General features: G+C 37.3%; 1 protein-coding gene across 10 annotated transcripts in view; it reads left to right on the top strand.

The window, feature by feature from the left end:
- Nucleotides 1–15,486, top strand: part of LOC135296195 (dystonin-like) — a 288,180-nt gene that overhangs the window by 203,016 nt on the left and 69,678 nt on the right. For all 10 annotated transcript variants that reach the window (XM_064412231.1, XM_064412229.1, XM_064412227.1 and 7 more), the window contains 6 exons: nucleotides 2,516–2,578; nucleotides 3,385–3,620; nucleotides 5,235–5,364; nucleotides 6,917–7,116; nucleotides 8,114–8,609; nucleotides 9,551–11,025. In XM_064412231.1, coding sequence (XP_064268301.1) covers nucleotides 2,516–2,578; nucleotides 3,385–3,620; nucleotides 5,235–5,364; nucleotides 6,917–7,116; nucleotides 8,114–8,609; nucleotides 9,551–11,025 — 2,600 coding nt within the window. The remainder of the gene's footprint in view (nucleotides 1–2,515; nucleotides 2,579–3,384; nucleotides 3,621–5,234; nucleotides 5,365–6,916; nucleotides 7,117–8,113; nucleotides 8,610–9,550; nucleotides 11,026–15,486) is intronic.

Genomic DNA, 15,486 nt, shown 5'->3' with positions numbered 1-15,486 from the left:
AATCAGGTAAGCCTAACATTCCAAGAATTTTTAAAACCTTCAAGACAAAAATTAATCTTGTTTCCCCCTTGGATTAGCATTCTGAATATTATGGCTTGTGAGAAAACATTTAGCTGTGTCTCTTCTGACCATTGTTTGCTGTGATTCTATTTAAACTGTCTAGCTGCTGTAGTAATTCAGCACACATTCTCATTGTGTTACTCTGCCAAAATAATGTAAAGGTGTGCTGATGTAAAAGTTTAACATATCCTAGAGTTATTGTAATTCCCAGATAGAATAAAATGACAGTTTCACAGTGGCCTTCATCTCATCCCAGAAACCTTCTGAGAATGAGAAATTGACTTATTCTGATCAGTGTTGGAGGCTTCATATTTCCATCAAGTCTGCAAGCAGCAGAAATACAAACCTTGCATTGCAAACTCTGATTACCTGCACAGAGATACCTATTTAATGGCCAAAAGGCTATTGTGACACCAAGCAAACACAGAAAGGTTTGCAGAGTTGTGGAGTTTTTGTTAGAAGGGTAATGAGGAGATGGTTTATTTAACAATTAGCTTAGGAAAATATACTCATCCTAACATGATATCATAATTAGTATTAGTCAGTCTTTTAGTTGAAACAACAGCACAGAAGGGAAACAATTTTGTATCTCAGCATGATTTTCCTGAGCCAAAATGTGTTTTCTGTCTAGACCTTCAGCTAAATTCTACTGGCAATCATAATTTAAAGATTGCTAGTCTATTTTCATTATTTTTTTTTTTTTTACTCTAGTGCTAAATATTAATTTGTTTTACGGAAATCAGTAATTCTGCCAAATATTATTCCAGATATAGTTCAAGGACATTGGAGTGTTTTAATGGCAATAAGCACATTTTCAGTCAATTCTTGAACTAACTAGGTCTGGAAATAAATTCAAGTGTGTTTGCCTTCATTGGTCATCTGTAAATGACTGGGAGACTGGGGACTGACAGAGGATACCTACTGAGCAAAAGTAGAACACTTTCTTTCTTATATCTCTTTGTAAAGCAACCTCTGGTTTTGGTGTTGTTTTTTTTTTGTTTGTTTGTTTGTTTTTTGTTTTGTTTTTGTTGGGGTTTTTTGGTTTGTTTTTTTTCCATTTTTTTTAACTTTAAATAAAAATCTTTCAAAAAACATTTTGCATTTTGGAATCTTCTATGATCTATTTGGGCTCATTCCTCTGCCTCTTTTCTACTCATATGCATACAGATAGAAAAAATAGTTAAACAGCTATCACATAAGAGCAGTTATAATCCTCCAGACCAGAACATTTGCCCTCCTTGACAAGAGCTGTACTGTGCATCACTTTATTGCAGTTATAAATACCAGAGTCCAGCTAAAAGAGTGTGAAGATCTACAGGACTCTGGCTGGGGTCTGTGACTTCTCTTATCTGGTTTGTTTTCTCTTGCCATCCTCCAGCTGCCACTAATGTGGTCCTCACTGTCCAGCTGGTACTGTGCATAGCCTTTTCCAAGGCAACCATTAATCTTCCTCTGCTAATTGCTCTTCTGGGAATACATATGTGCAGGAGAGCGGGAAGTGATTCTCCCTGCCGTTCTCTGCAGTGTGATCACGTGGTCCTGCTCTTTGGTCTGACTGCATTTTACAAAGCCCATTAGCTCTGCTTTCAGAGCCTCTGATACTATGGTTAATCAGTAGGGCTGTCTCCGAGTATGGACTTCAGGTATAAGAGTGCCATATTGCAATTCCTGTCATGGAGCACATGTCTCAGTCTTGCTTATGACAACATTGGGAGGGATTAATTCAGTTGGTTTTGAGAGCTTTCTGTGCAGAGTTACAATGCACATAAACCAGAATCTTTTTAAGTTGGAAAAGACCTTTAAGATCATGAGGTCCAAACACGAACTCAGTACTGCCAAGTCCAGCACTAAACCGTGTCCCCAAGCAGCAAATACACATGTTTTTAAAATACCTCCAGGAATGGTATCTCAACCACTTCCCTGATGGGTAAAGGTGCCCTAAGTAAGCAGTGCCTTTGGTTGTGGTCTTTCCAATAAGCACTCCAGGTCTCTTTGCTGTTTAATGTTTAGTGCTCTCCTCAGTCACAGCATTGCCAGCTCGTCCTCTACCAGGCTACACCCGTCCCAGCTGGGTAAAACCCTGTTCTCAGTAGGGAACAGAGTCCTTTGGGGGAGAGGAAAGAAGTGCTGTCAGCAACGTGGATGTGAATAGGCCTCACAGTTAGGGCATAAACCTTTGGCCCTGGTCAGTGGTTTGGTACAGAATTGTGAGCAGTAGGACTGCTGATACCCCATACATATGTGCACCCTTGTAAGTGCATGCATGCACACCCCACCCACGGTGCACATCCTCTGCCTAAGTCATAGCCCTTATGGTAGTGGCTGGCTGGAGCTTCCTTCTTGAGGTGGCAATGACAGCTATGGATCAGGCTGTTTTGAAGAGGAAATTAACTGCTGGGGTTATGGTGGAAAAAGGCTCAGATAAGCAAGAGGCTTCATCTCTTTTGATCCACAGGTGGCACAATTTTAAATGGTGAAGGAGGAGCTCCAGGAACTCAGGATTTCTTGAAAAATAAAGGTCAGTGAAAATTTCAGCATGTGATAAAGAATTGTTGCTTGCCAATTACTATTAAATGTGGAAGTATTTTTTAAATGCTGTACATAAATCTGGTTGTAGCAATCATTATTAGACTGAAATTTCACATCACCATTACATAAGACAATTACATTGACTAGGGCAGGATATTATAAGTAATTATAACAATACCTTTCTTATTATGTTCTTTTGAAAACAAACCAAATCTGGCCTTGTTTTCTGAATCAATATATACTTTTATAAATGTATACGGGGATGGCTATTTAAATATAAAACATGACTTTTGAGAAATACCTTTCAATGGGGATTGCAACTTTAACACCCATCAGTATTCACAACATGTGTATACACAAATATATGTATACAAAGACACCCATTTTATATACATTTGTATCACTGTGACCGACTTTTATAGAAACAAAGGAATTTTTATATAAGGGCTTTATAGTAGCTGAACTGTAGCCCAATATATTCAACTTTTTGTCATGGAATTGTTACTTAAAATACTAAAACAGCAATGGGTAGAAAGATTGAAACATGTCTCTGCACTTGTACGTATTGAAATGGTGCTTTCTGTGAAATTAAAAGTTCTTGCACATAGGAACTTATATTAGCTCATTCAGATGTAGTGTTGCCACATTTAGAGTGGATTGGAAATAACTCTAACATATTCAGTTACTTCTTATTTAGGGGACTATTAGCTACTGTTCAGTACTGTTTCACTGCATTCCGTATTGTTTCAAGGGCTTGTAACTTCTAACACAGTCCTCATGCACCTCTTTTTACAGAACTGACAGCTGTTCAACAAGCTATGTCTAATGTAAATCACAGCTATGAAGATTTGGGAGTTTTATTGAATGAAAAGATTTCAGAACTAGAAAGTATGCTTTCAAAAATGCAAAATATTCAGGAAGAATCAGCCTCAATGATGCATTGGTTGCAAAAGATGGACAAAACTGCATCAGAATGGGAAGCTGCTCCAACAGATAGTGAAGCAGTTAAAGCCCAAGTTGAACAACATAAGGTACTTTATGCCTTCAAACAAATACTTTTTCTTGTAGTTATTAGGCAGATGCTATGAAATAACTGATATCTCAGTCTAGCTTTATGTTACAGAGAGTATTTAAATGGTCCTACTAAGCGTATTAGTCAGGCTTAGAGCAAATCTGGCAAACTGTGTCAGTGGAATAAAGGAGCACTATGTCAGACAGAATGAGTTTTGCAGGTCAGAAAATGGTAATTTTGATGGACAATTTGAAAAGGTGAGGCTATGCTGATTGAGCAATAAACTTTTTAATCTCAGTGGTTTAGAGGTATGTAATAGATTACTTTTAATATCTGAAGGGCTGTATGGGTCCAAAAGCTGTTTCTGCAGCTGCTGGCTCACTGATGCTCCACAGACCTCCCGGTCTCTGCAGCTGCAGTGGCTTATGTCTCTTCAAGGCAGTGTTTCTCTTCAGCAGCCCTGTCATGCTTGTTAAGTTATATAGCTGCACAAGAGCCTCCTTCCCCCTTTATAATTGATATGAGAAAACCACTGATTCAGCAGAGAGCGTCTGTCCTGTTTCAGCATTGGAGACATATGTTTCCCTAGCAATGAAGGACAATATTTACATATGTAAGGTTCATCTAGAAAGGGAAATGTAATGGAGAGGGAAAATTCTTTTCTTGCTTGTGATTGTATATAAACAAAGACAGAATTAGCTTTAACTGAGTTTCTTTTATATTTGGCGGGTCACCCTTAAAAATTAACCTGACCAGCTACCAACTTCCTCAGACTTGGAAAACATTCAGTCATAAAATTCAGACTAAGTGTGAAAGAAAACCAGCTCTTTTTTCTTAACAGAGAATGTGCAAAGCTATCATGAGCATCTAACCCGCAGTGTAGCAATAGAAAAGTATTCACAAATAGTTGGAAAACTGAGTGAGTGCCCAGGAAGAGTCATCTGATGCACTGGACCTTTTACTAGAAATTCTAAATCAAGTACAGTTTGTTCAGTGTTTATTTTTTGTGGGTTTTGGATAATTAATAAGAAACATTCACTTCTGTCTGCAAGAGCAGCATTAATTAGGATTTGCTGGAGTATCTCAGGTTAGAGATCTCGGGTTCTCTTCTGTTAGGTTTACACTTAAAACTCTGATTCTGTTTAAACTATGGGTTTAGGAGAGCTACATGAAAATAGCTTCTACCTCAGTAGAAGTCCTGATAGCAGGACTTCTACTGAGGTAAATGAGGCCACACTACACCCCACTCTGTCAGAGCTAGCTGGGTTATTTCTGCTGTGAGCTGTACTTTGCATCAGTCAGTTTGCTTTCTGTACACAAATAGATTCCAAGTATATGTGAATATGATGTGAATAGTGAATCTTACTTATCTGAATTCTTCTAGTTCTGTCACTTTTTCAAATTAAGCAACAATTATTAATATAGTTTATATCAGTCAGGTTCTCTCTTCTAAAAAAATTGACTAGCAACATATGCCAATATAACATATTTTGAGATTCACAGCAGAAAAGTAGTATATACAGGCTAGATAGTTTTTTTTATTTTCATGTTTTGCATCTCAGTATTATGGACTGCAAACTTTACCATTCTTCATTAGTCTCTTATTTATTTATTTTATCATCTAAATTTTCAGCTTTTTGAAACTGAATTAAAGCAAAGTGCAAATAAAGTGCAGGAACTGAAGGATAAAGTTACAGAGCTGTTGGAGAAGAACCCTAACTCTCCTGAGGCACCTAAGTGGAGACAAACGTTGGATAAAATAGGTATTTCAATAAAGCTATATTATAGCTCAGACTGATTTGGAAATTGTTTTATTATGAGATTTTAAATTTATTACCAATAACAAGTATTTTTAATACCTTGTTTCCTCTTACCTCTTAAATTCTGTGGAAATAACTCCAATTCCATGTAGATCTAAAGTAATTCCAGTGATGTTCATGGGCTTTGAATTTGTATTAGTGCACAGGGAGCTTGATTCCCTGTTTGAGAGGCTTTATCTTTCTCAAACATTGTGCAGCTAAAACTTCACTGGCCAGTTACAAGCAATATATATATTTTGTTCTTTTTGCAAAATATAACAGAATAAGGTGATTCCAATTTCATGTAGAAAATGGTTTGAGTTGTTGGTAGTGGTCTTCCGCATGTATTTTTCCCATGAAATAGTGGCTTTTGGCATTTTGTGGGTTTGGTGTTTTTTTGCTGCTTTCTAAATGTTGCTAAAAACTTTAAGAAGCCAATGAAAATAAAGAAAATTACCATGTTTAGGAAATAGATTTTGAGTTATTACAGCACCTAATTGTCACGAGCTTTTAAAAATTGTTTTTATGTTAGTCATATTTTAAATTAATACCATGGTATGTCAGTCTTGTTTCATGGTGATAGGCATTTCCATTGCTACACAAACAGTAATTTTGAAGCTGAGAATGTTTACAGTCTGTTCTGCTTGTAAGTGACACTCTGAAAAGTTTAAGTGGCAGGTAAGGTCTCCAACAGACCCTTGGCAGTGTTGAAAGGGGATTAATATAGAATGAGCAGAGGACTGTGGAGTAGCAAACAGAACTGTAAAAAACAGGGATGAAAATCGGGGAGAGGGAAAGTTAGCAAAATACAAGAGCTGACTGAGCAAGCACTGACAGTATCACAGAGGGGAAGGGGGAAGTTACAAGATTAAGACTCAAAGGCTGCTCTGGAAGCCACTTGCCATAGTGGAAAAGACCACAGACTTAGGTGTGAACCTAAGCTCACAGAGCGCTTTTGAAATACCTATATGCAGAAGTATTCTCATTGCCCATCACTGGGTACCTGGTTTAGATGTTTTAAATTAATGGTTTTAGATGAATGATACAGACATTTGAAAGAGTTAGGCTTTTTCAGAGGGCTGTTCAGAGTCGAAGCCTAATTTTCTGTTTCTCATCACCCTTGAAAACTTATGAGGCTTTATTATGGAATAAGCAGGGACATTTGTCTATCTAAATCAGGCACCTGAGTTATAACTGAGTAGAACCCTTTGCCTTATATATAATTTGAGACCAAAGCCTAAATCTGGGGGTATTTAATTTAGTAATATTCTAGCATAATTTTATTACATGTACAATATTCATTGCTCTAAAAATTCCACACGTGGCTGACTGTCATCCAAGTGTACGTGGATCTGACTTAAAAAATGTTATTTGCAGAGTCACTACAATAAGGCATCTGGAGTTAATCAGTATGAAGCCTTATGAGAGAGCTCTGTTTATGTTTCATATATAGTCTGCTGTCTCACAATCCATCTGCTAGAACATGCATGCAATATGTTAACATTATCATTGTTAGATTCCAAATGGAAAGAGCTCAATCAAGTTACATCTGAGAGACAACAAAAACTGGAGGAGTCTTCAAATTACCTGATCCAGTTCCAGACAGCAGAAGCTCAGCTAAAACACTGGCTTGTAGAAAAGGAGCTAATGGTCAGTGTGCTGGGACCATTATCAATTGATCCTAATATGCTGAATACACAAAAGCAACAGGTTCAGGTGAGTAGTGCCAACACACATGATTGATTTAAGTTTCTTCTGCCTTTTTGGTATTAGCAAAGTGCTATTTTGCATCTAGAGCAGAATGTGGTTAGTATAAGCCATTAGATTTGTTTATCTTTAGGTATCAGCTTACATCATACTTGACTACAGTAATTACAAGAAAAAATTACCATAAGAGTGAAAAGGGATCAGAACAGGTAAAGAAAAATGTTGAGAAGATGTTGATCAGTATCAGTATTGTTTAAAATGAAGTATTTGAAACATGAACTATGATCTAATAGTATGTGAAATACTATGACTCAATATTGGTTTTGTAAGTACTTCAGAAGTCTAGACAGGTGGTATAAGACTATCATGTATCACTCCACAGTCCTTAAAAGTTCAACCTAATTGACTTAGAAAGGGTTTGGAATGTTCTGTAAAGTAAAACCATTATATTTTTCCCTTCTTTTGCAAGCACTGTGACTTACTGTCAAAAAAAAACAAACCCAAAAAAACAACTGAGAACCAGTGATATAAACTTAAAACGTCTTACACTACACATTCAGTCATTTTGTGAACTAGCCAAATAGTCTCTGTTCTATAATAAAACATTGCAATATTATGTCAGAATACACCTTCTTTGAAGTTCTTTCTTAAGACAAATGTCAAAACTGTCTAGGAAAGAAGACGCTACTTGAAATTAAACAGCACTTACTTTGCTTGCTGTGGTTACTTAATTACCATAGTATTAACAGAATTCATTGTTTACTTGTATATCCTGGTTGAATTTCTATTAGATGATGTGTAAATTCACCTCATTTTTTTCTGTTTCTTTGATGTAGATACTTGGAAAAAACACAGTTTATGTAGAAGGCACATTTACTTCACTGGCTTTTAAACTTGGATACACTTAATAATAGAGCTTAGCTACAAAAAATTCTACATGATTTTTTGTTAGAAGCCCTTTTTTTTCTCATTATAAATCCTTTTCAAAATTCTCTTTTTTTCCTAGATTCTGCTCAAAGAGTTTGACACCAGAAAGCCACAATATGAGCAGTTAACTATGGCTGGGCAGGGGATTCTGGAGAGACCTGGTGAACATCCACCCTCACATGAAATTGTAAAAGAACAACTGGCAGCTGTGGCACAAAAGTGGGACAGTCTAACCAGCCAGCTGAAGAAGAGATGTGACCGAATTGACCAAGCCATTGTGAAAAGCACAGAGTATCAAAGTTTACTCAGAAGTCTCTCTGATAAGCTAAGTGCCTTGGATAGTAAACTCAGCAGCAGCCTGGCTGTGAGTACACAACCTGATGCTGTGAAACAACAGCTGGAAATTGCTAAAGAAATGAAGGAGGAAATAGAACAGGAAATGAAGAATATAAATGCAGCACAAGCTCTTTGTGAAGAGCTGTCAACTCTGATTGGGGAAGAGTATTTGAAAGCAGAACTTACCAGACAGTTAGATGGCATCTTAAAATCATTTAAGGATATCGAGCAAAAATCAGGTTAGTATTTATTTAAAGAAAAACAATAATTAAGGCATAAAGGAAGGTAAAAGTTTGTAATACAGGTGAACTGAGCCTGATGCCAGTTCTCTTTCCAGTCCAAACCCCCAAGCAGTTTTACATTAGAATTTAGAACAATTCCAATGCCTTGAAAAGGTAAGAACTATGCTTGGGATCTCTAATGAATAGTTTAGGAGATAATTTCTTGGAGTAAAATAACAAGGTTTTTGTAATGTCTTCCTTAAGGTGCATCTTCACTGAATTAGAAGACAAAAAGAGGATGCTGTTCCTTGAGCTACTAGCTTCATAGGGGCAGAGTATAAACCAAAATAACAATTTTTAGGCAAACACCAGTTAATGGCTTAGTGAAGCACAGTGGTAATTGTATAAAACTGCCTGTGACAGAAAGGGGCTGGTAATCTGCAGCCTTTCCTTACCTTGTGCAACAGAATTGAGCAAGTAAGTGCTCTTACATTGTAAGTGATATCATACTTTGTTCTCCCTAGCAGCCTCAGTTTTGGGTTTTTAATTTCCTCTGGTCATGAGGAACTTCAAAGAATCTCCCTAGGAGGATGTATTGCCTGTAGGCCATGACTTAGACACTCCTGGGTTATACCACTTAATATTTCCTGTGCTTACACTGCCTAGTGCTATGAATCACAATTGTGTGTTTTTTACCAGCAAAATCTGCTCAAATGGGATCCATGTAGACACAGACTGGATAAGCTCACCTCATTTCATTCATGTCCTACTGCCTTCTGTATTACAGGAATGAGTCTGCCCCTTGCAAGAAACTTGGTTGTCTGCCAGTCAAACTCCACATACTGAGGACTGGCTTTCTTAAAATTGATTATGCATAATACAATCAATATTACTTATTTTTTTCACTGAATACTAGCAGGTTCTGCTAATGAACCTCTGTGCTGCCTTCTCCTTTGTAGATAACCATGTTCAGCAGCTTCAGTCAGCATACGCCACTTCTCATCAGTTCCAGCAGATGTCTAAGGACTTTGAGGCCTGGCTGAGCAAAAAGAAAGAAGAGCTGAACCAGGCTCGTCCTGTGTCAGCCAAACTTGATGCCTTGCAATCACTAATTGAAGAACAGAAAGATTTTAAGAAGACAATGACCGATCAGATTAGTTCCTATGAAAGAATTGTTGCAGAAGGAGAAAGTATCTTACAGAAGACTCAAGGAGATGACAAAGCAGAGTTACAATCCCAAATTGCCACACTTAAGAATAACTGGGATGAAGTGAATAAAAAGGTAAAAGAAAGGGAAGATAAATTAGCAGATTGTCTGGAGAAAGCCCTCAAATATAAGCAACATGTAGAAAATCTGCAGCCGTGGATAGAGAAGTGCCAAAGTAACCTATGTGAATTGAAAGTTGGCATAAACCCTGTTGAAATAGAGGATTCTATTGTTCAGGTGAGGGCATGGCAGAAGGACCTGGATAAACACCACGGGATGGTGGAACTATTAAATAATTCTGCTGAAAGTTTGCTCAATGCAAGTCAAACGGATAAAGAAATTGTTCAAGAAGAAACTAAGGTGCTGAATCAGAATGTGAAAGTGGTTACAGAACAGTTACATAAGAAGAGAGAGTGCTTGGAAAATATGGCACAAAGACTGAAAGAGTTTCAGGACTCATCCAGGGAAACTGAAAGACAGCTTAAAAGTGCCAAAGAGCATCTGGAAGCTCATGACTCGCTTGGACCTCAGTCGTTCAGTAACAAACACCTGACAATGATGCAGGCCCAGCAGAAAGCCTTGCAAGCTTTAAAGCCTCACGTTGATTTAGCAAAAAAGCTTGCCCAAGACCTGGTGGTAGAAGCTTCTGATTCAGCAGGTGTTTCTGACCTCTTACTCCAAGCTGAATCTTTGGAGCAAGAATACACAGCAGTGAAGCAGCAGGTTGAGGATAGGTGCTCATTCCTAGAGACCAAACTTCAGGGAATTGGCCATTTCCAAAACAGCATCCGAGAGATGTTCTCTCAGTTTGCAGAGTTTGATGATGAACTTGATAGCATGGCTCCAGTGGGGAGAGATCTCAAGGTACTGCAGTCACAGAGAGAGGACATAAAATGTTTCATGAAAAAGTTGGAGGATCTTATAATGAATAATGAAAATGCTAATAAAAACTGTAAAATTATGCTGGCCACAGAAGCTGAAGCTTCTCCTGATCTTGTTGGTATAAAGAGAGACTTGGAAGCTCTAAATAAACAGTGCAACAAGCTAAAAGACAGAGCAAAAGCCAGGGAAGATCAAGTGGAGGGTACTATTTGCCGTGTTGAGGAGTTTTACACTAAGCTAAAAGAATTTTCCACTCTGCTTGGGAGAGCCGAAGAACATGAAGAGTCACAAGGTCCTGTTGGAATGGAAACAGAGGCTATAAATCAGCAGCTGAATACATTCAAGGTAGGAAGATTGCTTTCTTACTATTATTAAGTATTTTACCACAATACAATTTTATTAAACATCATAGTGAAAGGGATTTGTTAAGTGCAGACCTTAGAAGAGTCTTGTTTCACAGCAGTCTGTTCTGCCTGTATGCCTTTTATCTGTTTTAAATGGGGATCTTATGCTGCAGAGAAGATTTTCTTTGCTACCACTTGGCAGACATTGGGAATTTTACATCTCAGCTCCCAATTTCTGCATCCCAATTCCCTCTTCACCTCTCTTCACTATCTTGTTATCTTCTGTAATCCATTTGCCTTTCTGGTTTTGAGAAACTTCATATTGTGTCTATTTGATGTCCATGCATTACATAACTTTCATCTTCACAGTGGTGTGAATTTTAGACTCCAGTGTTCACATACCAGCCCACATTGACTTTGCTCATCTGAGCAGTTTAGGTTTTTTCAGTGTAGGTTTCAGCATATTTAGATTTAAGATGTTACTTGTCATTTTCTGTTCTGATACACTGGCCAGTTTTACCTCACTGAATTCCACCCTTACCTAGAAACATCCTAATAAAAAGAAAACAGGCAAAATAATCCCTGTATGGTATTGGGATTTTTCTGTAGCATCCTTATCCAAAATGCACTCAAGAGCTTCTGTGTGTAGCTTTTTTAATGTGCCAGCTAGCAATCCATGTCCAGCTCAAAGACATGCATTGCAGTGATAGTGAGTGTTAATTGAACTTTGCTGCTGAAATAACAGATATTTGCTTGGATTAGGTTACAAGAAATGAATTTCCAGAGCTCACCAGAATGATTTATAGATGTAAGCAGGGTTTGAAAAATATCATAAATCATAAATAATTTTTCATGTTTGAAAAAATCATAAATCCTAATGGCTATATAGTAGCACTGAATATTCTGCACTGCTTTGGTTTCTTTCCAATATACTATTAATTCATATGTTTGTATGACTTGTACATAGTTGACACTTGAAGATAAAGCCAAACTTTCATTGCAGGTTTTGATGAGCCATGCTGTTAAAAATTTGATGACCTTGGAAAAGAGTCATTACATGGCTGGCCAACAGAGGGTGCATTTTGCTTGTTTAAGCCATATTGCAAAGGCAAATTAAACCAGAAAACTTTCACCTGGGAATTTCAAATTGAAGTTACTGTGAGTTTTGGTGATCTTTGAGAATGCATAAATAGAGACAAAAATCTTGAACAAATAGTTACATTATGAGGAGATTCCATTAGACTGGGAGGATTAAAATTGTATGCCAGTCTATCCTAACAAGTCTATTTCAATTTAAAAGAGAAACAAATGGCTTTTCTTTGTATATGGTTAGTAAAACACTTTAGATATTGGAAAAGAGCAACAGCTCTTGCTGTGAATGCTCTTGCTTACATTGACTGTACAGGACTTCAGTTGTAACCAGTTTGGCATCTCTGATTTCACCACTTTTCTTGCATTTGCAAACATTAGGTGGAGCTTCGGGTCTTTGTTAATATGTATTTTACACAATTAATTGTATATGTACAAATATGTATTTTATTATAAAGAAAAATGTTTCCGGAGAATTACAACCTGATGAGTGGGTGGTAGGAAAATCCAGTTCCTTGTGTGTTGTCCCAGTGTTCTACTTCATCAGGGCACTGGACGCAACAAAGCAATTGAGCACTTTGGGAGTGAGAGACCCGTGCAGACCAGTGGGGTAACAGCATCCCTGGTAATACAAGAGCTTACGTGGTAAGACACAAAAAAAAAACCCCTGGAGAGACATTAAAGGAGAACAGTGATAGCAGCATTGTTTATATCCAGAAGTCTACTCTGGGATTGTATTTATATGAGATATTTATAAGCTTAGAAATGTGTTTTGCTTGAAGCAACTTTTTAGACCATGCTTTTGCTTATGATTAAAAACACAATGCCATTAAACAGGAGGTGAAGAATGATGAAAAAGTGAAGGGGTTGTTTAAATAAGTGAAAAGCAAATGCAGAAATAAAACAGCAGAGTGAGGAGCCCTTTAAGAAAGGAAATAGGGAGACCAGAATGGGAAATTTTACTAAGTGAGTGTGTAGTTAGTGAAGAGATACTGATAGCAGGAGGATAGGGATCAACTCTCCTAATGCTTGGTGTCAGTGCTACTGGGGCATATCAAAATTACAGTAAGTAATCTATCTGTTTATACTCTGTGCCCTTCCAGAGAACAGTTCCACCTGAGGCAGCAAACTGTAGGGAGACTGGCTCCCACAGATCCTGCTCCACTCGTGGTGTGTTTGTGTTTGCTCTCGTGTTTGTGCACGTAGGCAAACACACACAACCTGAAAATGTGGCTATGGCCACAAAACCACTGTCTGCCTCCCTATGTCTTTAGCTTCTGTGGTCAGCTACAGTCAACTTCAGTTCCTCAAGAGTAAGGCAAAAGAGTTGTTCTTTGTTATAGATCTATTAACATGAAATCTTCACTCTCTTCAGGGAAGGATCTTGTGTAATGGGCCAGAGGTGGTTTTTGTGGTTTAACCAATTTTTATGTACAAAGAGTTAGAGCTGTGTGCATCTTCTTGGCATGACATTAAAACACAGTGTTTTTTAAAAGATAAACTGGCTTTGAGTTGTATAATATATATATATATATTTAAATGCATATGCATACTTGTTTTATTTATATTTCTTCTTTGTGATGTGCTTATTCCAGTCAGTATAGAGTGTTAAATTGAAAGTAGTCACCATCAGTGTTAAACTGTAAGTAGTTGCCATCAGCATTAAACTATATTTACAGTGCAGTTATAAAATTTACTTTCTGTAAATGAAAATTTTCAGAGCAGTTAATTTCAAAGTAGAACCATGACTCTTACTTCACTTCAGGAACAGTATAATCAAATGAAGAATTTATCTCAATTAATATAAAACACACACAAAAAAGTACTAATTAACTTGGCTTTGCAAGACACTTTCTACCCCAAAGTCTGTATGCAATGTGTAGATTAGTCCTGAAAGGAAATTTCAGTAAATTAGGTTTGTTAAGGTACACTGAGTCTGCCACCATTCTTCAAATGCAAAACAAAAAAGAATTGTGCAAATGGACTGAGCCAAACACTCTGGGTTTGAGTAGCTGCACAGTGCTAGAATGTTTGCAGTTGGAGAAGCATTTGCAACTAGTTTCTCTCTGAAATAGAGAAAGAACTCAAAGTTGAATTATTTTATGTCATTCTTCTTAGTAAAACCAACATGTAATTGTTACAGCTTTCATAAGTATGTAGTTCATTTGATTTTTGCTTTTATTTTTGGATTTCAAGTAGATATAGTCATTAGAGGTTGCCTTCTAACTGGACTTTATGGGAATTTTTAGGTAGCCTAAGTATTCCTGCCAATAAGCTTGAACTAAGATTTTAATTGGCTTATGTTATAGAACCACAGAATTGTTTAGGTTGGAAAAGACCTTTAGGAACATTAAGAACAATGTTAACTCAGTACTGCCAAGTCTGTCCCCAAATGCCACATCCACATGTCTTATTAGTTATGTAGAGGGTGTCAGTCCTCTGATTTTTGCTTTGAAGGCAAATAATGTTGAAGGCACATTCAGAAGTTTCTCTTTAAGTTTCTCTTTGAGCTAAGTGTAGCACATCCCATGCGCTGTTTACAAACCCTAGAATAAGATACCAAAATCTTCAATGGGATTTACTACAATTAAGGTCAGTATTGAAAAGCAAAGGTAATGTAAGCAAGTATTAAAATTTTTTTAAGAGCTGTGTTTTGAAAGTGACTTGTCATACAAGTCTTCAGCAGAAATAGTGAAAAATGTAAAACTATTTTAAAAATGTTAAAATAATTTTGCTGTTGAACAAATACAGACCAATTTCGGCTATACACTTCCCCTGCAAAATCATGCAGCACTTTCTGAATTCAGCAGGGATCTATCTGGTTTTGGTTGTTTTGGGTGAAAATAACCATGGATGATAGGATCTTTCATCAAAAGTATCTAAAATTCTTTTTGCATCTTTACCATTATAGTATATTCTCTGCTAGAGAATCCAGAGTGGATTATCTGGCATAATCCAAATAGTATATGGCTGCTTACCGGAGAGGAGGAAGAGAGAATTTGTTTTGCATGACCTTAGTGTTTTGATATGTAGCTGACTGTTTATTAAGTAAATCAATAAACATGAAGTGTGGTATGTTTGTATTTGTTGCATACAGTGTATCCTGCTTGCTGCTTAATGCAGAATGCTCAAGTTGATTGTAGTCAATGCACTGTGTTAAGTTTGAGCACTGAGTGCCTTATGCTGTCCTTAAACTGAGATCTGAATTGTCCCTAACACTGATGGCTGCTGTCACACCAGCAGCTCAGGTCGTTAGGGCTTTGGCTTCTGCTGGAGTGGAGCTGCTCGGTCATGGCAACTCCTCCTGTGCTGTTGGCAAGTTACTGTGAGTCTTCCAGCCCTTCCCCTGCGTGATTGTGTGCTAGAAGTGTAG

The sequence above is a fragment of the Passer domesticus genome, chromosome 3 (genome assembly GCF_036417665.1).
Source record: "Passer domesticus isolate bPasDom1 chromosome 3, bPasDom1.hap1, whole genome shotgun sequence".
Taxonomy (NCBI): Eukaryota; Metazoa; Chordata; class Aves; order Passeriformes; family Passeridae; genus Passer; species Passer domesticus.
Note: the sequence above shows the minus strand (reverse complement) of the source record. Positions and strands in the feature narration are given on the sequence as shown.